The 24,902-nt window shown below is 40.6% G+C and overlaps 1 protein-coding gene across 8 annotated transcripts in view; it reads left to right on the forward strand.

Annotated features, from left to right (window-relative positions):
- The window catches only part of ESR1 (estrogen receptor 1), a 408,809-nt gene that overhangs the window by 314,540 nt on the left and 69,367 nt on the right, over positions 1-24,902 (forward strand). For all 8 annotated transcript variants that reach the window (XM_070376878.1, XM_070376880.1, XM_070376883.1 and 5 more), the window contains one exon: positions 19,051-19,189. In XM_070376878.1, coding sequence (XP_070232979.1) covers positions 19,051-19,189 — 139 coding nt within the window. The remainder of the gene's footprint in view (positions 1-19,050; positions 19,190-24,902) is intronic.

Below are 24,902 nucleotides of genomic sequence, written 5' to 3' on the forward strand. Positions count from 1 at the left end.
GAAGACAATGTGAAGAGCATCTCCCTGTTTATTGTTTTGCCCAATCTTAGTTAATAGGACTAGATTTGATCATTCTTTGGGGACAATCAGTATTAATATATATTTGGTTCCTTAGTTTTCTCATAATATACTCATTTATTTTTTTGCCCACTCAATTAACATATAATTACCAATCAACCAGTAAATGAAAAGATCTGTGGTAGCCCATTCAAGAAATAGATATTGAGACATCAAATGTCTGTAAACCCAAACTGTCGTGCTCAAATTCGACAATTGTTTTTTGTTAGTAACCTTAGGAAACTTAGAATGCTTTTACACTCTGATCCAAAAAAAAAAAGTTGTTTTCTTCTTTTCAGTCTTAGTTCCAGTGTTGTACAATGAGACAGAGGACATAAAGTATCCCAGAGGGTTAACACTGTAGCTCGTAAGAACTTCAAATGGACAAGTATAACCCATTACAAGCTCTAATACTGATGCATCAGAAGAAAAATGTCCCCTGAGAAGTAATGTGCAGAATACCTATGATTGCTGGAAGCTGATTGATCCAGGAATTTAAGTTATTTCTCAACAAACTATCGTTCCACTGTCTGCCCCCTTCTTGACACTGGCTGTGCTTTTAGCAGGGCAAAAGTGATTTGAAATTTTTGTTAGAATTCAAAATTCAAATCAAGCTCACTTTGCTAGAAGTCCATTGGATGGGGTAGCAGAAGAGAAAAACATAGAAATAAAAGAAAAGGGAATGGGAAAACTTTAGAAATGCTACCACCATCCTGAAAAGATTAACAAACAGGCCACTGAAAGCCAGGGGGAGGAAAAGGGCACTTGGAGGTGTTCCTGAAGTCTTCTGTAAGTGCTGAGGGGATCCCAGCCCTCCTTGGTATTTGCTAGGATTTTGTTGTTAGGAAGAGTATTTGCTTTCAGATTATTGCTTTCATATTTTCTGTGTAGTTAAGAGTGTTCTTTTTCTCGTTGTTATTTCTCTGAGTCATTCCAAAAGGGAGGTAGTAAATGGCTAGGCAAATTATATGTGTAAACATGCTATTTACATATAGCCACAAAGATATTGAGGCCTAGCCCAAGAGACTGTACCATTAGGATATTATAGTTGCCAATAAAATCAGCACTGTGTTTTTTAATTGATTCCTAGACCCTTGCAAGGGGAATTCCCTGGTGGTTCAGTTGTAAAAAATCAACCTGCCAATGCAGAAGATGTGAGTTCCATCCCTGGGTTGGGAAGATCTCCTAGAAAAGGAAATGGTAACCCACTCCAATATTCTTGCCTGGGAAATCCCATGGACAGAGGAGCCTGGCAGGCTGCAGTCCATGGGGTTGCAAAGAGTTGGACACGACTTAGTGACCAAACAACAGCAACAAGACCCTTGCAAACGTTTACTCAGAATCTTTTAGAATGTTAGTTTTGTGAAAAGCACTGTTCTGGGTTCTTTGGGGGAAACAAAGATGAGTGAGCCTGTATCTTCCTCTCCAGTAAGTTCATGCATTAGAGGGGTGGTATCTTCTAGAACTGGACAAAGGCTGACAGAAAGGATGAAAAACCTGATGTAAAATGAAAATCAGTTACATTTTTCTGAAGGCATGTCATTAATCACCACAGTTTTGCAAACTTCAGATAAAGATGACATCATTGGTCTACTTAGCCAAATATAATCAATTCTCCATATACTGAGAACTGTTTTTATGTCTTCATGTTTTTATGACTAAGAACTGTTTGCTTCCTGCCAGCTCACATTCTGAAGTTTAGGTATTCTTCACATTCTCATTGTATTTCAAGCAGAATCCTATCACACACCTGCATGTGTTTCAGATAATTTGGCCTCACTCTCAGTTTCTAGTCCTAAAATTTGAATTTTATTGGTGTCTAAGATGCCTTGGACAGAATATTAGAAGTCCTTCAAAGTGGACTGGGTGGCCATTTCTTACCTCATTTGTCCTGGCCACCCCTTACAATGGTTGTGGCAAAGTTAATGACCAAGTGGGTGGTCCTGTCCCCCTGGCCAATTCTCAGCTGGCCAGTTACATTTGGAGAAAAGCTCACATATCTGAGATGTCTCTATAAGAGATATGAAAGTTGAAGAGCATGTATTTTTGAGGTTTTGCCTATTTTGTGTATAACTTCATGGTCAGTTTTACTCTCTTAAAAATAAATAGAATGTGCTTTTTGATATCTCAAAGTCATTTTATAATTCACTAAATTGCCTCTTTATTTTAAGACCTGTCATTTACCTGTACTCTTCAAATCCTGATAAATTTTTCACAGACATTCTTTAGTTAAGTAAGTGTATAAATGGTTTCCCTTAGTATTAATAGCATATAAAGTAAGTCACTGAATGTGAGTCATTAAGGCCAATTCCTGTACATGCTTTTAAGTAGCAGTTTGTTTTTGTGTTTAATAGATCCATATGGACAGAGGAGCTTGTTAGGCTATAGTCCATGGGGTTGCAAAAGAGTCAGATATGACAGCAACTAAACAACATCTGTATTATAACTTGTTTCCTTATCTCTTTGTCTCTTATGCACATAGCATTCCAATAGTTTATAATCTTGCTCTTCAATAATGTTTTGAGAGCATTCCAAGAAAAGTGAAGGAAGAAAGAGAACTTCCCTGCTGTAATGTGATGTGCTTGAAATTATTAGCAGCCTCTGTGTATCTGGGAAGTGACTCACTGCAATCACTCCCCTACCAGGGGTTCTTAACCCAGGGTCCATGGGCCCACAGAGTTCTTAAAAAGAACTGAATGTCAGTATTGTTTTGTTGTTGAGTCCTTAAGTCGTGTCTGACTCTTTTGTGACTCCACAGACTGTAGCCTGCCAGGCTCCTCTGTCCATGGGATTTCCCAGGCAAGAATACTGGAGTGGGTTGCCATTGCCTTCTCCAGGGGAGCTTCCTAACCCAGGGATCAAACCCACTTCTCCTGCATTGGCCGGCAAATTCTTTACCATCGAGCCACTTGGGAAGCCCAATTTCAGTATAACAGGTTTTATTTTGTGATTTTTAAAATATCTTCTTTTATGTATTTAGAACTCTATTCTGAGAAGAGTCCATGGACTTCATCAGACTTCTAAATTGAGCAAAATGTTTAAGAATCTTGTCATAAATGTATTTCAACCTACAAATTTAGATGATGGAATGCATGGGCATGGTGTAAAAAGAAAATATGTCATAATATTTGTGGCACATTTTTTATCATTCAAAAGGAACCAAAGCAATGATAGCTACTATTTATTTGTCAACGGCCAGTATTTTCCAGACAATGTCAATTATTTTAGTTTTAACCAAAACATACTGTAGGGATAGTATCATTCTCATTTTCTAGGTGAATTAAGTGAAGCCCAGAGCAATTCAGTTATTGAAACAATACATTAAAAGCAGACATTATGCTAGGCATCAGGGATGAAATAATTCACATAAAGTCACATCACTGGGAAGTGGCGAAGCTGAGCTCAACAAAGCCTATTGCCCCCACTCCCGCATCTCACGTTGCATCTTCATAGTTCTAATTCTGCCTTGGAAAAGTAAAAAGTCCTATTGAAACACACAGACCTCTAAGAAAGTAGCCAACAGATATTTTTTTCCTTTGTATAAATACGAAACATAATTAAATTATCCTGCAGAATATTAGTAATTCTGCATATACTTTTCTTCGTTCTAGCATTGCCTGAGCAAACCAGATCCAATTAGCAGTTGGAATAAGCTCATTCTCTTTTAGGACCATCACTAGTCTGTCATCATGAGACGGAATGGTGTGTCGTTTTCAGCGTTGGTATCTGTATGTCTATGAATCCAAGAAAACCTTTCTATTCCTCTGCCTCACAAAATAGTCATAAACCTTGCCTCTGATTTGGCTCATGTGCCATTGGTTTGTGTATGGTGGGGAGGGAAAGGTATGGAGGAGTGGTTTTGAATTTTTTAGTGATCCCATGATTTTCTCTTTGTCATCTGGAACAGTTAGAACCAGAGATTTTACAGTCTTGAAGACAGATTATATTTTCCTTGTGGAGTGTTATCCATGTTTATGATGATAAACACAATTTTTTGGAATCAAAAGAGCCACTCCATGCTCTTGTCCAACTCTGGCTCAACTCTTCTTTGTGTATTGGCGGCTGATTTGAGGAGCTGATCTTGACACCAACAGCAGTTGAAAATATGATGAAGAGTTTTAGCCCATTATAACCTAGAGGATACCCTAACTGCTTCATAGGTGGTAGGAAGAGAAAAGGGGAAAAAAAATCCTTTCTTTGGGTTTATGACAAGGGGTTATAGATTGGACATCTGACTAATCCAGACTTAGTGGGCATGGATATTCTCTTTAATTTTAATTTGTAAAAATAAAGACAACATCTCCATAAAAGTGCTTCCCAGCTGGCTCAGTGGTAAAGAATACACCTGTAATGCAGGAGACACAGGTTCAATCCCATGGACAGAGAGAGGAGCCTGGCAGGCTGCAGTCCATGGGGTCACAAAAGAGTCGGACATGACTTAGCAACTAAACAACAGTCTCCACAAGAAGAAGAAATAGTTATGTTCAAAATATGTTTAGTTCCAAGAATTCAAAATAGACAAAGCAATTTCGAGTTTCATTTTCCTCAAACATCATTCCAGATTGATACCTTGGTTGCCAGGTGTGTAAGAAAGAAACCATCCCATCAGCTCTGCCTGCTCCCCTCTGGGATGAGCAGTGGATGGCTCCAAGGCTGGTGGCGGTCAGACCATCTCTCTTGTCCCCAAAGAGGAAGCTGGTGCCGGGTCTGCTGGGAGGCATGAGGTGACAAGATTGCATAGGCTGGGACTGCATTTGCAGTCTAAGCGGACTTTCCTAGGGTCCTGGGGGAGGGAGAACACAGCTGCAGTGGTTCCTTGAGGCTGGGGTCCTGTCTGCCCTCAGGATTCCCTTGGGATTAAAGAAAAAGACCACGTGTGATCTTTTCATGCTCATCTCCTAATGTGAGAAAGTGAATGGAAGTGTTGCCTCTCAGCCAGCCACGACCAGGCAGCAGTGTATTTTATGCCGTTTTCAAATTTGTATTATTGAAAGTATTTTGATAAAAAGTCAAAAGCATGGCCAGAGTTTTTTTTTTTTTTTTCCGGAATCAGTAAATAACAGATGTTTATTTTTCCCTTTCTGGACATCTGTTTAACAACTTTGAATATAGTGAGTACAAAGAAAAGAAAGCATATGCCAGTCCCATGCTGATTTTTATTTTCTTTTTTAAAGTTATCAAGTCATTGTTTTCAATATAGGGGAACAAACAGCTATCTTTTTGATGCACTGGCATTTTTCATGGCATCTTGGTGTCCTTTTCTCTGCACATCCTTTCTAATCAATACTATCAATCACATGATTTCACTTCTCACCTACTTTTTAATAAAACCCAAATTTATGATTTCAGGCTGCACCAGGCTTCTAAGCCTCAGACTCTTATTTCAGCAATCCACTAGACTTGATCCTTTCCTGGTGGCTCAGCAGTAAAGAACCTACCTGCAATGCAGGAGATGCAGGAGACCAGAGTTCGATCCCTGGGTCAGGAAGATCCCTTGGAGGAGGAAATGGCAACCCACTCCAGGATTCTTGCCTGAGAAATCCCATGGACAATCCCATGGAGACTGGCAGGCTATAGTCCATGGGGTCACAAAGAGTCAGACACAACTGAGAGACTGCCCACCAGTAGATTTTTCCACATGGTTGCGCCTTATGAAGCTTAGACTAAGTATGTTCCACCTGGCGCTTTACTGCCTTCCCCTGTGAACCTCCTCTTCCTTCTGTCTGCCCATCACATGGCCAACTCCACTATCTTGATCCTCTGGAGATGCTGGGCCCCTCCTCTCCCTCTTTTCATCTCATCAGTTGCTAATTCGTTTTATTCACCTTCCTTAGTATCTTCTCAGTGGGTCTCTTTCAGTTCATTCTCGTGGAATGAAGTCTTAACGAGTGAGGAAGACTCTTATTTTTAAAATCCTCCAGTGGCTCTTCTTTGCACCAGAGTGAAGCCTTAGCTCCGTGGCAACCATGTGGCCCTGTCTTCCTTCTCCAGCCCCGTTTCTGACCACACCGCCCTCTCCTCTGTGCCCCGGCTTATCTGGTCTAGGGACACTTCCAGGAATGTTCCACCCCCTCTAGTGCCTCTGTAGGTTTGCCTCCCCTTTATCAAGTATGCCATCAAGACCTGAATCAGAAATACGAGGAAGGCTTGCCACTATGGATTAGCTGCCAGTCCTGTTGCGTCCAGTGAACCCTGGACAGCCCTCTAATGTGATCTTAGATATTACTTTTGTATTTTATTTTTAACCATTTTATAATTGAGGTATAGTTAATTTACAAAGTTGTATTAGTTTCAGGTGTATAATAGCAAAGTGATCCAGTTTTATTCATATATTTATGTATAAATATTTATGCATATATATACTCTTTTTCAGATTCTTTTCCATTATAGATTGTTACACGATATTGAATATAGTTCCTAGTTAAGTCCTTATTGTTTATCTATTTTATATATAGTAGTGATTGCAATCTTTTTAAAAATTGGACCGTCTTTCCTTTTAGCTTTGATGTCAGAGACCAAGACATTAAAATTTTTGTCCATAACATTAATATTGTGCCTGATACATGGTAGATGTTCAAAAAAGTGAAGAGATTCATTTTTCTGTAAATAATTTATGCTTGTAAGTACTCCAGAAATACTCTATGTGCAGTGTGCATTGTTGTGGTTTTTTTTTTTTTAGTGGTTGGATTGGGTATTTAAATTTCACTTCTTGCTCCTTAAAAATTGGATTTGTGCAAAGATTTTATGGATGTTTTAAGACGTAAGCAACACTGTACTCAAAAGGACAGTTGCCCAATTAAAGGGAAAGATACATTTATTTTTTTTTTTTTGGTATTAATCAAATGTTTAATTTTTCTTTCTGTAGGCAAAACTACAGAACGTAAGAAATAAGACTTTTCATTAGCTACATCATCCCAATTTACATGCTTCATAGCAAGAAATCTGTTTCTGTGTGTGCTTTGATCTTGCCATTTTATTTCATCTTACTAAACTACTTATAAAGTCTTATTAAATAGAAGCCTTGATACATTTCTATTTTAATCCATGATCATGTTTAGACTTATTTGTAGAGATTGGAAGGTCTAACAGGTAAATTCTCCAAGTATTCTTCTTGTCTCTTTAGCGCGTTCTCTCCCTTTGTCTCGGTCTCTGTTTCTCTCACAATTCCTCCCGCTCTGCTTTCTGCCTATTCCACAGCAATTATTTCAGTCTCCTGCCTTTGCTACCATGACACCTTGTCATCTCCTTCTCCCCGCTAGAGACGAGTTCCCCTTCTTCTTCCCTGAGATACTGGATACCTTCTTACAGGAAGTCCTTCAGATTGCTACCCCTACTCCTGGAAGACAATTCACTTCCGCTCGTTATCTCATTCATTGACTTGTCTCCCCACCCCGCTCCGATTCATTGGAGAAATGTTTATTAAGGGCCTTTTCTCACAGACACTGCATGAAGTACTGCAGGTAAAATGTCATCAAGACATAGTCCCTGTGTTCGATCTGTTTCCATTCTGGTGAGTGATGCTAAAGAGCACAGGCATTCACACAGATAAGAGCAGCCCTAGGAATCAAAACTTAATCTCGATGCTGTGAGCACTGAAGTCCTTGGAAGAGTGTGCTGGGAGGAGGGGAAAGTGTATGCAGTAGCCCAAGGAGTAGCCTTCTCTCCAGCCTCCAGAGATTAAGGTGTCTGAGTCTCAGATATTTTCCTATGTTTTAGTACTTGGCACCTGCTGTTATTATCATGTTCATTTTCTTTGCTTCCCCTGTAGACTAGGAGCTTTTTGAGAATGAGAACATTGTCCCATCTCTGTACCCACAGTACCCAGCCTCCTGCCAGGTTTATATATATTGGAGATGCTCAAGAAATATTTGGTGAATATTGAGCATAACCAGGTAAGAGGTAAACTATTACAGTTTCTTATTGCTGTGGGTTGAACTGCATCTTCCCCAAAAGATATGCTAAAGTCCTCACCCCCAGCACCTGTCAATATGACTTTATTTGAAAATAGTATTTTCAGATGGAATCAAGTTAGGATGGAGTCCTACTTGATTAATGTGGACCCTAATCTTATAAGACTGGTGTCCTTATAAAAAGAAAAAAGACACAGAGACACACAGAGAAAACCATGTGATGGTGGGGGAAAGATGGGAGTGACCCGTCTTCAGGCCAAGGAATGCTAAGGATTGCCAGCGACACCAGAAGCTGAGACAAAGGCATGGAACACTGCTGCCCCAGAGTCTTCAGAGGGAGCACAGCCCTGCTGCAACTTTGATTTCAATTTCTCGTTTCCAGAACTCTAGTTTTCTGTGTTTTGATTTTAAGCCATCCAGTTTGTGGAACCGTGTAATTGCAGCCTTAGAAAACCAATGCAGCTTCTCTTTACTTTCACTGGAAAATACTATTGTAGTTCCTGTTGTAAACCTTAGGCAGTCAACATTATTGATGAGACCCAATACCAAGCCATGGGCTGTATTGAGTTAGCATAAACATGAAATCATTCTTGCTTTGAAGGTAACTGGTATTTAGAGAATCTCTTTCAGGTTTTCTTAGTTACCCACTTTATTTATAGACTGATTATTTAATGGAGTGGCAAGAACGGCTATGCCACTTGCCATAGGATCCACCGTGGATGAAGGGAATATAGTCTCTGACTTTCTGTCTCCTTTTGGCCTCTCTGAACACTGGTGTAGCTAAGGTCAGTGTTCATTGACTTCAGATATGGCGTGGAAGACACTGAAATCCGTTCTTTCCCCTTTTTGTTGCTTGTTCTCTCTGGGGCTGAAATTTGTGTAGGATAATGGAAAGATGTGGGCTGTGGGCACTTTGAGAAGACCGGAGGAGAGGGAGCAATCTTGTCTAAATAAATCCCCCCCACATGCTTGTGAGACCCTCAGGCCTCCACATCGCCAGACTTGCAGCCCTGCCTCTTCTTGTTATGGGGCCCTGGACCTTGGCCTCTGATTTCTCAGCAGAGGTATTCTCCTGTGAATTGATACTCAGCAGTTCTTTTACTTCTTGAGGATTTGGGCTTGCAAAACTCCCATTCTAACCTTCCAACTTAAAGCAAAGGGAGAATAAGCCTTTTTTTTTTTTTTTTTTTTGCTCCTAATTCATTCATTCTAGAACTAGATGTCCTTGGGTAATTGGCAACAACAGGTGTTTCTCTAGCTTTTAAATCAAGTGTGTACGTGTGTATATGTATGAGGAAACACCCCCCTACAATGATCAGGGTCAATTTGGGTTTCACTGAGGGATTTGAGCAGGGTGGATGTAGGAGGAAATCATCATTTTTGATTTGTTTGGGGGCCTTGCCCTTAAAAGGAGATTGTCTTCTTCCCTCTCAGTCTTTGTATTGATGACATTTGTAGTGTTTACTGGGAGCCCACGGTTATCTGGAAAACTCAGACTGATGACAGTAGTATTTGAAATGCTTCTGTAGGTCTGCTTCGAGGTAGACAGGAAAAAAATGTATGTTCCAAGGTACAAGTGCTTGTTGACTTTTAAACGCAGCCAGCCCGTGCTCTTTGTCAGGGAACTCAGAATTGCTCCACAGCGCTGCCCTTCCTGTCCATTTGACAAGCACGTCAAAGGACAGTCTTAAGTACTTTATAGTTTATTAATTTTTTTCCTTCTTTAGTTTGCCATCTCCTCTCAGAAACTGGAAAATAATTTCTTTGACTCCGCCCCCTCCACCTTTCTCATTTAAGCTGAAATTGATTTCTTTCTGAGCTTGGAAGGGAAAAAAAAAAATTAAGCTGTAGTTAATACAATTGCTTGGCTGAATAAAAATAAAAGACCAGTTTACTTTCAAGCTGTGCTGTATCAGAGTAAAAAGCTGTTTTGTCCCTCCGAGGAGGATTTCGATATGAGAGAGTGCAAAATTTTATGGCATCACTATAGGATATGGTTTTGTAGCCAATACAAGAGGTAATAGAATTGTTTACTTGGAGGATGCGGGGGATGGGATTTTTGTGTGTGTTGGGAAAATTGGGAAGCTAGGAGACACTCTTAAATCCATCAGCTTCTCCAGAACTCTTCTCAAATGCTTATTGTCATGACAACCATCTCTTCATGAACCGAAGCTTCGAGTATAATACAGATGGGATTGGTAACAAGGTAGAGCCGCCATCTGCTTTGTTTTCTCTGAGGGACATTTTTTTTTTTTTTGATCCCCAAGTATAATCCTCATATCTGAAAGTCTTGACTTATTTTTCTTTCTAGAGTCAGATATAGTTGTGAGATTAATTCTTTTCTCCTGATGAACAACTTATCATCACATACCTTACTTATTGTTAAAAATATAAAAAAAAAAGGATAATTATTGTCTTTGGATATTCTGTCTCAGGTAATCTACTCATTGTATGTAAGATATTTTCAGAGGAAAGACAATCTTCTGCATTTAGCCTTTCCCTCATGTGTGCATTGTAAGAGAGACATCTGGGAAATATCTCAGGTCCTTCCAAGCGAGCTCTCTGTGGGTTCTCTTTCACTTAGATAAAAATGAGGAAGACGTGTAATAGAATAACCACAAACAGCACAGTTTGTTTTCCTTTTGGAGGTACCATAAACAGAAGCTTTGAATCTGTGCGTATAAAAAGAATTCTCAGCGTAAGATGCATTCAGCTCTGTTGTCCTGTTCTGGAGGAAGTAATAATTATGTCATAGTGTCTTCATCATGTATGTTAGCTTAAACACAGAACCCTTGTCAGGCTGCAGAGTCAAAATTGGAAAGTTCATGGATTTATATAGATACCTTGACTTCCATCAGGCTTCCCTGGTGGCTCAGTGGTAAAGAATCCGCCTGCAATGCAAGAGATGCCAGTTCGATCCCTGGGTCGGAAGGATCCCCTGCAGGAGGAAATGTCAACCCACTCCAGTATTCTTGCCTGGCGAATGCATGGACAGAGGAGCCTGGTGGGCTGCAGTCCATGGGGTCACAAAGAGTCAGATATTGCTGAAGTGGCTGAGCGTGCACACGACTTGCATCATCTCTAATTCTTTCAATGTATGGCAATCTATCTGAGTAAGGGGTGTCTGAAGGATGCACTAGTTTGAAAAGGCAGTACCTTTGTTTACCCTAAAATCTCTGGACTGAATTCTTTAATCTTTACTCAAATTAATTTGGCTGTCAACTATGCTGAATGTGACATATTTAAAAAATATCAACTTTGTCACATTCAATTCTTCACTTCCTACTGGTTTTTACTGCCTGGCATTGCCTTGAGAACACGACTTATTTCCCAAGGCAGGCAGTTACCGCAGGGTAAGATCCATTCTGTCTACCCCAAGGTGAATAAGGGGCAGCGCAGTGTGGTTTTCTGAGTTCAATAGAAAATCATCAGCCATTTATTTTGGGGGTGCACAAAGACAGCTGCATTCTGGATTTGCTAAACATCTTGAAATGCTTTGCATATAACAAAACCCCAAACGTGCTTTTTTCCCCATTTTTTTCCACATACGTATTTTAGGAGAAATATAATCCACATGCTCTTGTTCCCTCCACTTTTAAATCATGAAAATATTGTTTCATAAGAGCCATTTGATGTCCAGGAAGTCTTTTATTCTTTTTATTTTTTTTTTTTTTTTTTTACATATAAACAGAAAAAAATAAACAAAAAACACAATGTGCATGACTTAGGATGTACACAAAGTGCCCAGTTGAATTTCAAAGTTCTAAATCTACAATATCTTAGAGCCTATCCCTTTTCTTGGTGCTTTGCAAAAGCAGTCTTCCCTTCTATTGGATTGGAAGTTCCAGAATGTCAGGATAAAGTAGGGAAGAAAACAAATGTTCATTGAGAAGCAACTGTGGTACTCGGGAACATCTGCTAACTCCTTAATATTGACAGTAGCCCCCAGTGGTCATTTTACAGTTGGGAAGAGCTTTCAGAGACCTTAAATAACTGGCTGTGCGCCAAGGAAGAATTTTAAGCTAGGTCTGTGACTTTTCACTTTATACCCTTAATTAGTTATGTCCTCCTCATTCTGTTGCAGAGCATTGAGGAGGTATAACTTCCAGAAAGTCCCGTCTTGGGAGGTGACTTGGAAATAACTAATAACCAGACCTGAGGATAAGGATAACCTCTGGAAAGCGGCCACTTGGTATTGGCAAGGTGGATGTTTAGGACAGTGTTTGCATAAGGGCTTTGGATACATGATATTGTGCCAGATAGGCCTGGGCACCTTGTTTTTATTATAGAGGAGGAAAGCCAGAATACACATGGGATGGGAAGTGGGGCAGGCTCGGTAGGAGGCCCATTTCTTGCACGGTGATTCAGTATCAAAGTGATACTCGATTACCTCTTATTTTGTAACCGTGGTACATATTTGGTAAGTGTGGTACATGACATTACTTAAATGGCTTAAACTCTTTTCTTTGAAAAGAATTTTTCAATGCTTACATCTTAAAGTATATAGGGTGAGGATCACAATTCTAATGAATCCTTCCATAATGAGGCCACATATAAAAGAGAAACCAAAATTTTATTTGGAGGGGGAAGATTATAGTCAGTGATACCGTGGGGTACATGATTCATAGTGTGGCATTAAGTTACTATCTTCTGGAGAAAAGGAAAAATAAAATTACAAAATGAAGGACGTGAAGACTGCTTAGGGTTTGACCTAGGATCTAGGTTCTTCTGATATTATCTGTTCTATCCCAGAAATCCTGTTTTATTCAATGTGGAGCTGTTTTGTGCTACAGTCTCATGTTCCATTACTTCCTTTCTTTCTTTTTAACCTTATATTATTTTGGCATCAAGGGGAAAAGAGATGAATTATTTAAATCTTCTTTCATTGAGATAGGGCAATACAGAAAGAATGCAATGGGCAATTTTATAACTGACATTTTGGAGAACATTGGGGTCATCATATGACTGAGAACATGATTAATTTTTTGAAGGTCAGGACACTAATATTTTTTCCAGTGGATTTACTAAGGGAACCAACCACCTGATTTCAAGTTTGGAGAGAACTGCTCCCCAGGAAAAAGTTGCTTTTTTCTTTCAGGGAGATTCTACTTTGTTTTGCATCTAAATAGAGTGTGTCCCATGGAAATAAGAAATACAATTACTGTAGCATTCTTTTTTCTTTTTTCTCATGCCTCTACTGAAGAGCCACGCTGGTTTATCTTTTATACAACCGCAGTGCAGAACTTAACCGGCATTCATATCACATTAGTCATTTTGCCTTAGGCTCTCAGCACACTTTTCAATGTCTTGCCACACCCGGTAAGAGTGGGTAAGGCTTTAAATGTTTCTTGTGTGCCAAGGCAAATTAAGCAAATAGTATGGCACTCCTTAGCAGAGTGGGGAAGAGGATCTTATGAAGCCCAAGGGAGGGGATGGGGGAGACATGCCACGAGCTCTTTTCACAGTCAAAACTCAGTTAAAAATCTTGGAGCAAGAACAGTTACTTTGCAACCAAGAAAGAAGGCAGGAATATCTTTACTTGGTGATGAGGCTGGAAATAATAAGCTGGTTGACTGTACAGAGAGAGTTTTTTTTTCCTCTGAAAGAAGGCTCCCTCAGCTTCATCAGATCTATGTCCACATAGCAAGTGGGAAACGGGACTTGAGGCATTTCTGTTTCCAGTATATCCTATCTGTGGGTACTCTACAACTAGACCTGTGAGTGCAGACTAGAGGAAAAGGCCCTTGTTCACTGTCTTTTGAAATTTCATTTCATAAAATGAGATTTCCTTGCATATGACTTCACCTGCTCTCAATCAACCATTGTTATTACTCTTGACACGTGCATTCTGTCCCACTGGTGTGGACTCCATAGCCCCAGGGGGCCCTTGTCACTGTCACTAAGATAAGGGTCCCCAAGTGACGGGTGTGAATCATAAGTGTCAACTGTAAGGAGCTCTGTCACTGACTCCTCTGTTTATATCCCGTAGATGCTACAAGCTCGCATTCATATTGGTAACACTTTCGAGTGTTCAAGAAAGGGATAGAAACCAATGCAGTACTCTAAAGCAATTATCCTTCAATTCAAAATAAAGAAATTGAAAAAAGCGACAGTAAAGCTCTTGGTATTCTACTACTTTTAAAAAAAGGCATTGTTGGATGTCTCTAAGTTATGATAGGAGATTTCGCTGAAGTTGCATATTAGATTATTCTTCCTTTTATAAGGAAAACAAGCCAAAGGATCAAAACTTGATGTCTATAGATAGTTGTTGTTTAGTCGCTGAGTCGTGTTCAACTCTTTTGAGCCCTGATGGACTATAGCCCACCAGGCTCCTCTGTCCATGGGATTTCCCAGACAAGAATACTGGAGTGGGTTTCCATTTCCTTTTCCAGGGGGTCTTTTCCAACCCAGGAACTGAACCTGCATTTCCTGCATTGGCAGGCAGATTCTTTACCCCTGAGCCACCTGGGAAGCCCCTTTAGATAAGTTGGCCCAGTACAATTTTGTGTGGGATTTATTAACATTATTTTTCTTCACTGGATATGAATTTAGAGTACTCAAGGACATTCATTCTACACCAAAAGAACATTTAGCTTCTGTGTGGTTAAAATAATATTGAGGTCAGTATATTGGAAGAAAGGAGACACTCCATCCAGTAACCCTCTTTGAAATCCCTCACGTTCATTGGGAAGGTTAATTGACAGTCCTTGCACACTTCCTGCAACCCTGCCCCTGGAACTTGCAGAGGATCCTTTGCAAGAGACACAGTAACCCTTGTCTGCAGGCAATATGCACAGCTGGGAAAGATAATTAAATCAACTATTTCTTTTTGAGAGATCTACATCATTTCAACAGAAGGACCCAGCAATTCTGCTGGATTCAGGCTGAACACTATTACTAGCAGACATACTTCAGACAGATTTCATAATCACCAGACTTCTGTGGTACAAATGGGTATGGTGAGCTTCTGAGGCTCCCCAAAGGCCACTAAAACTGTCTGACTTAAATAGCACTGAAGTTTTGATGTGAGAATTAGAAAGTATGGTTCAGTTTAATCTGTAAGGTTGGATACCAGAAAATGCTTCTTTGGTTTCCCAAAGTTGAGTGGTTCAATGGCTCCCATTCTCTTGTGAGATGGCCCCTAAATCTCATCCTGTGTGATTACTGGGGGCTCATGGAGGGTATCGAATAACATGGGTTGGGTTTCATTATGGGTGACATTATCACATGATTATTTTCCCCACATCAATTATGGAATGTCATGAGAAAAGAGAAAATACCTTTTGAATGTTAACATTTCTGAAAGTGAGTTGGATTTACCGGGTAATTTTTTTTTTTTTAATGTAAAATAGATAGCCAATGGGAATTTGCTGTATGGCTCAGGAAACCCAAACAGGGGCTCTGTATCAACCTAGAGGGGGTGGGATGGGGAGGGAGGTGGGATGGAGGTTCAAAAGGGAGGGGATATATGTATACCTATGGCTGATTCATGTTGAGGTTTGACAGGAAGCAACAAAATTCTGTAGAGGAATTATCCTTCAATTAAAAAAAAAAAAAAAACTCCGAGAATTTACCCAGAAGATTGGGCTGAACTTTCGAAGAATTAAAACTTCCATGTGAGCTTTCCTTTTAAGCATTGCTCACTAGAGTTCATTTATCCCATTAAATGTTGGGTACTGATAAAAAGTAGCCAACAGTATTCTTGTCTGGAAAATTCCATGGACGGAGGAGCCTGGTTGGCTACTGTCCACGGGGTTGCAAAATGTCAGACACGACCGAGTGACTTCACTGATAAAAAGAAGCATTCCTTGCTGCCCCAGACAGAGCTTCTTCCTAGCAAGGCTAGTCTATTTTGACCCAGTGCACACTGTGGGTGCAAGATTGCCGGGTGTAGGGGTTTGTTCCCCAAAGTCCTGAAACCCAGTCACAGTTTTTTAATCTTTTAGTTTTTCTTATGAACAAGAAAGGCCCATATTCTCTCTGGTTACAAATCATAAATGAGTGAAACCCACTTTTTCCAGGGAGAAGACTCTTTCTCTGGTAAATGCTACACTGTTTTCGGACTTGGCGTGGCTGAAATGATGTAGCAGAAGGGGTAATAAATGGAGACTTTAAAAAGGCATAATTTGATAGAATCATGCATTTTGTGCTTCCAATGAGTACATGGTCTAGCAGAATTTACAGATATATGCATAATTAATGTGAATATAGTATAAGATAATGACCTGTTAGAAGCACATGAAAAGATGCGCAATATCATTAATTTTTAGGGAAATGCTAATTCAAATCATAGTGCCAGTGTGAAACCTCTGTATATCTACTAGAATGACTAAAATGAAAAAGACTGCCCATATCAATTACTGGCTAAAGAGGTAGAGTAACTTACTCTCATCTATTGCTATTGACTGGGGGCAGGGGGAGGGGGAGCGGGGAGGCTTCCCAGGCGGCCCTAGTGGTAAGGAACCTAAGAGATGTGGGTTCGATCCCTGGGTTGGGAAGATCCCCTGGAGGAGGGCATGGCAACCCACTCCAGTATTCTTGCCTGGAGAACCCCATGGACAGAGGAGCCTGGCAGACTACAGACTACAGTCCATAGGGTTGCACAGAGTTGGACGTGCACTGCTGTTGGGGATGTAAAATGGAAGAATCGCTTCTGAAAACAGTTTAACAGTTTCTTAAAAAGTTAAACATATACCTATCCCATACCTTCTACATGCTGCAGTCATAGTGCATTTAATATTTACCCAGAAGAAATGAACGCATACGTTCATACAAAAAAATTGCACATAGACTGCTCATGGCAGTTTTATTTGTAATAACCCAAAATAAACAAACCAAATGTCCAATGAAAAGATAACAAAATTGTATTTACTGATTGGCTGTATCCATATAATGAAATATTCAGCAACGAAGAGAGTCACCTACAGTGCTTCTATATTCAACAACATAGGGAAGTCTCAAAACAATCATGCTGAGTTAAAGAAGTCAGGCAAAAAGGTGAGAGCCTCTTGGGAATTAGATAGATAGAGTAGTGGTGGACATATAGATTGGAGAAAAAGAATTTTATCGTTATTTGAAAGATAAAATTTATGAGGCTTGGTTATGGAATAGTGGCTAGAGGGTCTTTCTCTAGTTTGGGTTTTTCTCTATGGAGCATCATCTATTTAGTGGTAAGGATTTCATGAAAGAGAATACTTAAGTATGAAAGAAATGGTGAGTTAATTGTTGAGTGCTGATTCTTTTAACTAACATCCCCAAGAGGAAACATTGAGTAGGCAAAACATCAATACTGCTGCTTAAAGAAAATGAGTTACACTTTGGCTTTTTAGTAAATACAAGCATAGATGACTAATAGAAGTATAATATTAGTGAGAAAAGAATAAAGAAGACAAAGAAAAATGGAAATCCTAGACCCAGTCTCATGGATGAGAGAGAACAAAAGAGCTGAGGGCAGAGAGGGAGAGGAAAGAAATGTGATGGGATGTCCCCGGGCAAAAGCATAGGGAACTGATTTGGAAAGCAGCAGACTTTATGGACATCTCGTTTATGCAATGCCCCGGTCACTCACTCTGGCATGTCTTAATGTGTGTGGTTAGGTTTATTTAGCCACTTGATCCAAAGTCTATAATCACTTGCAGCTCACAAGATGTGGTGGCCCTTGTGGTCAAGGACAAAGGTTCTGGAGACTATTCCTGTCTCTGACCTCAACAGGTATCTAAGCTCTCTGAACGTTTGTTTCCTATCTGTAAAATGGTATCCCCGTGGGTTCCTATCTCTAGAAATTATTGTATTAGTAAATACTTTTAAAAATTGGCGTGGTGGTACTTAGCATTGCTTCTAACCCATAGTGGAGGTTCAATGAATTAATCTTCCTCTTCTTTCTCCCTCTTCTCCTTCTCCTCCTCCTTTTTCTCATTATTAGTAGGCATCCACCATATTGTCAGTGATGATTGGAAAAAGCTTTACTCTCCAATAAGCCATTAGAAAACAAGAAATCAGAATTTCCTTTTTTTTTTTTTCATCTGATTCTTTCTCTCCCAAGTGATTTATGTACATATGCTATTTTATTAGTCTTTCTTTTACATGGTGTGAAAAAAAGAGCATGACTTAGTGATGCAGCAAAGAAGTAGAAATTGAGTGACTTTGGTCCTGCCTGTTCTTCAATACCTATTTGGTTTAGTGCAAGTAATTTAAATTTCTTACACCTAAATATCTTCAACTAAAACAGAAATGAAGTATAATAATCACATAAGGCTATTAGAAATGCCTAAGTAAAAAGCATACATATGTAAATACCATTTAAGTTCAGAACTTTATAGAAAGCTAAGTGGGTTACATCAGATCAGATCAGATCAGTCGCTCAGTTGTGTCTGACTCTTTGCGACCCCATGAATCGCAGCACGCCAGGCCTCCCTGTCCATCACCAACTCCCGGACTTCACTCAGACTCACGTCCATTGAGTCAGTGATGCCATCCAGCCATCTCATCCTCTGTCGTCCCCTTCTCCTCCTGCCCCTAATCCCTCCCAGCATCAGAGTCTTTTCCAATGAGTCAGCTCTTCGCATGAGGTGGCCAAAGTACTGGAGTTTCAGCTTTAGCATCATTCCTTCCAAAGAAATCCCAGGGCTGATCTCCTTCAGAATGGACTGGTTGGATCTCCTTGCAGTCCAAGGGACTCTCAAGAGTCTTCTCCAACACCACAGTTCAAAAGCATCAATTCTTCGGTGCTCAGCCTTCTTCACAGTCCAACTCTCACATCCATACATGACCACAGGAAAAACCATAGCCTTGACTAGACGAACCTTTGTTGGCAAAGTAATGTCTCTGCTTTTGAATATGCTATCTAGGTTGGTTACATAAGTTAGTATATTTTTGTAAAGGTAACACTAAGAAAATGCCACATTAATGTTCATTGATATACAATGCTTAAAAAATAGTTGTTTGATTTTCCTAAGTGTGCTTCTAGTTTATGTTTTAACATCTTATGAAAAATAGACCCTAACCATTCAAATCCCTGGTTGCATTCATTTCACCAGCAATTCCTTTTCATTTGAGTCAGGGGAGATTTCTTGTCTCATTTCAGGATTTGTGGATCTGGCCCTCCATGATCAAGTCCACCTTTTGGAATGTGCCTGGCTAGAGATCCTCATGATTGGTCTTGTCTGGCGCTCCATGGAGCATCCAGGGAAGCTCCTATTTGCTCCTAACCTTCTCCTGGACAGGTGAGTGACCTAGCTGTAGCTTGGGGAAAGTACATCCCTGAGAATCACCAGTTTTATACTGAATACTTGTTTATTCAGCATTCCATGAAACTTCCAAGAACTTTATCAGATATGTTTACAAATGGGTGAATTCGAGTGAGGTAGGGTAATTGAGTTCGCAGATAGCTAAGGTTAACTGTCTGCCTGATGCCTCTGCAGGTTAGCTTTATCATTTCTAACATAGACATATGGATATTGTATATGTGTTTATAATATACATATATGGATTTACGTATACACATGTATTTGCTTGTATTTATAACATTATGAGGGCTTCTCAGGGGCTGCTAGGTAAAGAACCCGCCTACAAGTGCAGAAGGCCTAACAGACATGAGTTCAATCCCTGGGTTGGGAAGACGCCCTGGAGATGGCATGGCATGGCAACCCACTCCAGTATTCTTGCCTGGAGAATCTCATGGACAGAGGAGCCTGGTAGGCTGCAGTCCATAGCGTCGCACAGAGTCAGACACGACTGAAGTGACTTAGCGCGCATGCACATAACATTATGAACTGTCATTTTCTAACTCCGTCTTCACCTTGTGTTATATTAAAAAATGATGAGTAACTTTCCTGTAATTAAAATCTTTTTTTGGTTCATGTACATCCAAACCACAATAGTCTTTTCATTTCCTCTTCCAATTTTTCCATCATTAAATGAGGAAATTTGATCATAGTTCCAAAGGCCACTTCCAGTTTTATGAATTCATAAAAGTTAACTTGCTTAAATTTGAAAACGGAGAATTCAGTTTTCAAATGTGCTACCTTGTTTTATGTGTTTTATTTGGGTTGACTCGGAATGTGAGTCATATTGTTCTTACGCAGTCATTACTTAGAGTAATTGGATTTAGGCATTATTTAACAGCAGCTACCCCTGACAGAGTTCCTACCCAGCACCAACTGCTGTGCTGACGGCTTTACAAACATAATCTCATGTGATCATCACGGCACTCCTGGGAAGCCTTATCACTCCCATTTTACCAGAAAGGAAGCTAAGTTTCAGACACATTCTGTTACTTGGGAAAGCATGGAACGAGCTGATGGTGGAGCCAGGATTGGAATTCAGGATCTGTCTGGCTCTGGCATAACACGTTGCCACGTGTTCTTCACATTCCCTCCTCATCAGTGATGCCATCTTTGGTCTGATGCTGTGACCTTTTCTTTCCAGGTATACCTTGTCTTTATGGATGCCATAAACATGTGAATGGGAAAGAGCCATTTTCTAAAGTTTCTTACTGACTTTGTATGCCTCTGCTCAGCAGTCCAAGGTCGCCAGGTTGCTCTCAATGCATCTCTGTGCTTTCCTTCCTTTCGGGGAACCAGACTGCCTCCCATCTCCTGTCATGCTCCAGCTTCCTTCCTTATACCTGCCAAACCCCCTGGAGCAGACTTCTGGCAACATTGATTTAACTCTGGAGAATTGCATAAGTATTGGTTACCATTTCATCATTTTGTATTATTATAGCTTTTGAAAAACAGTGATGATGCTATTCAAGAAGCAACTCGCTCTTTCCATTGAATATAATCCCATATCACAATTTTTTGGAATGACTGAGGATGGCCACTGGTCCTGTTCCATAGAGCTCCTCATGCAGTGTCTGTCTACCTTAAAGGATGTCTCTGCAGTGCTTCTCACTTCTCCCATCTTCCTTTTCTTTCCTTTCCCTTCTCTTCTCTTCTCAAGTCTCCGTTCCACTTCTTTTCTCCTTCTTCCTTTGCTTTCCTCTTACCTTATTTTTTCACCTCTCTCTTCCTTCTTTTCTCCCTCCTCCTCTTCCTCCTTCTTCTTCTACTCTTAAAAAAGTTTTTTTTTCACCTGTTACAGTCATGTGGTTCTGTGACTGAATTATAATAAATTTGCAAATGCAAATCACAGACCGCGTATAATGTCTCCCCGCTATAGACTGGAAGGTATCTTGAAGGTTGAGGATTTGGGGGACATTCATGACTGAAGTGATCTGCCTCATGATTTCATGGTGACTACCTCGTCCGTGTTTATCTTCTTGGGTACACACTTCCTAAAAGCAATCATCAATTGTTGCATTTTAGGTGTGAAAGTGTTTTTGACATCACTTCATCCCAATGAACTCACTTTGCCATGAGGTGATATGCCTAGTTTTATCATGCACCTGCTTATCTCTCTTTTCTGCATATTCTCACTGTGGTTAATTTTCTCCCCTGTCTCTGATTGCAGTGTGAGTGACTAAGAGTTCTCATCTCTCTCCACTCCTACTTTCTCTTTCCAGATGTGCGGTTCCTACCACCTCTAGACCAGGATTTCTCAGCTTCTGCACTATTGACATTTTTGGTTGGATTGTTCTCTCTTGTGAGGAACTATCCTGTGTGTTTTAGGATGTTTAGGCGCATCCCTGGACTTGACCTGCTAGTTGCTGTCATAGCAGCATTCCTTTCCCTGGAGATAACAGCCCCAAACGTCTCTGCATGCGTGCTAAGTTGCTCAGTCGTGTCTGACTCTTTGGACCCCACGGACCACAGCCTACCAGGCTCCTCTGTCCATGTGATTTCCCAGGCAAGAATACTGGAGTGGGTTTTTGTTTCCTTCTTCAAGAGCTCTCCCCAACCCAGGGATTGAACCCTTGTCTCTTATGTCTCCTGCATTGGCAGGTGGTTTCTTTGCCACTCGTGCCACCTGGGAAGCCCATCTAGACATTTCTAAATGTCCCCTGTGTGTGGCAGGAGAGGAGGCACAGAATTGTCCCTGGTTGAGAACCACTACTCTAGATTTTCCCATTTCAATATCCTTTAAACTCTTCAGACTCACAAGAACTCTCCCTGAATCGTCCTTATAAGCTTGCTCCTATTCTTTATTGCTTTCTATTAGTGGCATCAACATTCACCTAGACACTGAAGTTGTCAAGTTCAAATTAACCATGGATTCCACTCCCCCAACCCCCACCAGATTATCCAGTTAATTGTCAAGTCTTTCCTTCTCTGTTTCTGAAATCCACACTCCCCTTTGTCTCCATACCTCCACTAGCACAGGTCCAAATCAGCCCTCCCTGAAGTGTGGCCTGGCCACCACTATGTCTCTTTCTCAGCCATCAGCCCTCTTTCCTTCAGTCTCTTCCCAGAGGGCTGCCAGACACTTCTTTGTAAGGCACAGCTGCGATCCTGATGCTTCCTGACTCAGCTTTCATTGGCTTTCTCTCTTCTTTAGAAAGTACTCTCTAGACTTTTTACCTTGGTAATCATGAATTCCTGTTGCAAGTGTCACAGACACGAACATCTGCAGAGCCGGGCCAGTGACGTAATGGGGAAAGCCAGTGATTATGAGTCCGAAAAGGAGTTCTGGGGATTTAAGTGAGCCAGGTGAGCTCTTGTCCAGGCTGAAAACACCTGGACCCTGACTTCAGCCTGAGAGCCATGAACTTAATTTCACTCTTCAAGTATTTTTTTCCACTGCTTCTGAAAGGCCCTGGGCCTTTAGAATTGTCAGAATCTTGGGACCTTCTTTAAGGCTCTCTTTAGTTGCCACTCTTCTGGAGAAACCTTCCTTTAGAGTCTCTCCTCTTCAGCCAGAAAGTAGCCTTTCCTTTGTCTTAAGTTCTCACTAGGTTTGATTTCTGCTCCTCTTCTTCTCCTTCTGCCTGTAAGTTGTGATCATATGTCTTAACTTCTCTTCAAGCTCATGAACTGCTTGTGGGCAGGAACCAGATCTTGTTTGTCTTTTTTGCTCCCTCCAGTGAATAAAATCTTCATGATCCCCAATAAGTATCTGTTAATTTCACTGGCCAAGGCCCCTCGGGTGGCTCATGTCAGAGTCAGGAGAAACCACATCTTCTGATGGTCGTTTCGACCGTTCACGTCATCATACTCGCTCACCTCTTGTTCAGAGCTACTCAGCAATTCCTGGCTTAGTCCCTCCTAGACTTTGAAGAAATTAAGATACATATGTTTTGAGAGGATTTTTAAAATTACTAAATGATTTGGTTCATGCTTACACTTCTGCTTTTATTCCGCAGACCTGTTAAATTCTGAATGAGGATAAAAAAAGGATCTTACTTTTCTGCCATCACTAGACCCACTATCGAGTAAAATCCTCAAGATCTACATACATTTACATATATGTTAGTGACTAGAAAAATATATAAGTAAATATAAATTATATGTGCACATGTGCTCAGTTGCTCAGTTGTGACTGAGACTCTTTGAGACCCCATGGACTGTAGCCCACCAGGCTCCTCTGTCCATGGAATTTTCCAGGCAAGAATACTGGAGCAGGTTGTCATTTCCTACTCCAGGAGATCTTCCTGACCCAGGGATTGAATCTAAGTCTCCTGTGTTTTCTACATTGGCAGGTGGATTCTTTACCACTGCGCCACCCCCTGGGAAGCCTCATGAGTTATATAAATAATTAGTACTAAATATGTTAAAAATTATGGCCTATAGTATAAAATTTTCTATACTTTTCTATTTATCATGTACCTAAATATGAAAAAAATTTCAATATTATTAAATTATTCCCTTGGTATTAGAAGATAACTCCTTTTGATGACATTGATATAGTCATAACAGTAAACAATATTGTAACCAGTAACTCACTTCAAATTTTATACATCTGGAAGATGGCTTTTGAGTGAAAGCTGAGAACACTGTTTATGTTTTTGACTTGCAGGCTCCCAACCCCTCTGATAACATTCAGCTCTCTGATTAGCCTCAGTCATCCTGATCTCCCTTTTGTCCTTTTCCAATCCTTTCGCACATTGTAAACACTTCTTGGTAACAAGCTGTAGAAATCCATGAGTTTCAAAACCAAGTGTTCGAGAGCTGATAAGTGATGAGTGTTCAGTTCAGTTCAGTTCAGTCGCTCAGTCATGCCCGACTCTTTGCGACCCCATGAATTGCAGCACGCCAGGCCTCCCTGTCCATCACCAATTCCTGGAGTTCACTCAGACTCACATCCATTGAGTCAGTGATGCCATCCAGCCATCTCCTCCTCTGTCGTCCCCTTCTCCTCCTGCCCCCAATCCCTCCCAGCATCAGAGTCTTTTCCAATGAGTCAGCTCTTCGCATGAGGTGGCCAAAGTACTGGAGTTTCAGCTAAGATGAGTGTTAGCTTCATCATTTTTGTTTTCTCTCAAGCTTGGTGATACCACCTTTGCAAAGTCAATCTTCCTTGGGTGCTTACATCTTCACAGACACAGGGACAAGTGAAAGCCAGAAGTCCCAGGGAGTCTCGTCACCCTTGGATTACCAGCGTTGCTAACTGGAGACAGGGATTTATCTGCCATAGATCGTATTGATGTCCTGTTTTCTCAAACCTTCTTTGCAAATCCAGGCATTTGTGCTTTCCAAGGCTATCAAGAGGGTAGAATGTACCCCAGTCTTTCCTTATATTACTCCAATGTTAGCACTGGTAAGTGGGGATTAGTGATTATAGGAGTATAAAAATCTGCTGGGTTGTCATCTCATGTTTGTGAGCAGAGGACGTATTTCCTGTCTTGCATCCATTTAAAGAGTTATTGCTTGATTTACTTCCTGATGACAGGCCATGATATCTTGATTCTGGTAGTTTGTAACTTTCCTGGTAGTCATATGCTCGAAGGCTAATTTTATCCTTGCCATGCTTAGCCTATCCACAATTTCCAGTTCTTCCCCCATAGTCTGCAGGAGTGAGTTCCAAACACTTAATGCAGTCATCTCTTTCTGCGAAAAC

The sequence above is a fragment of the Bos mutus genome, chromosome 9 (assembly GCF_027580195.1).
Source record: "Bos mutus isolate GX-2022 chromosome 9, NWIPB_WYAK_1.1, whole genome shotgun sequence".
Lineage (NCBI taxonomy): Eukaryota > Metazoa > Chordata > Mammalia > Artiodactyla > Bovidae > Bos > Bos mutus.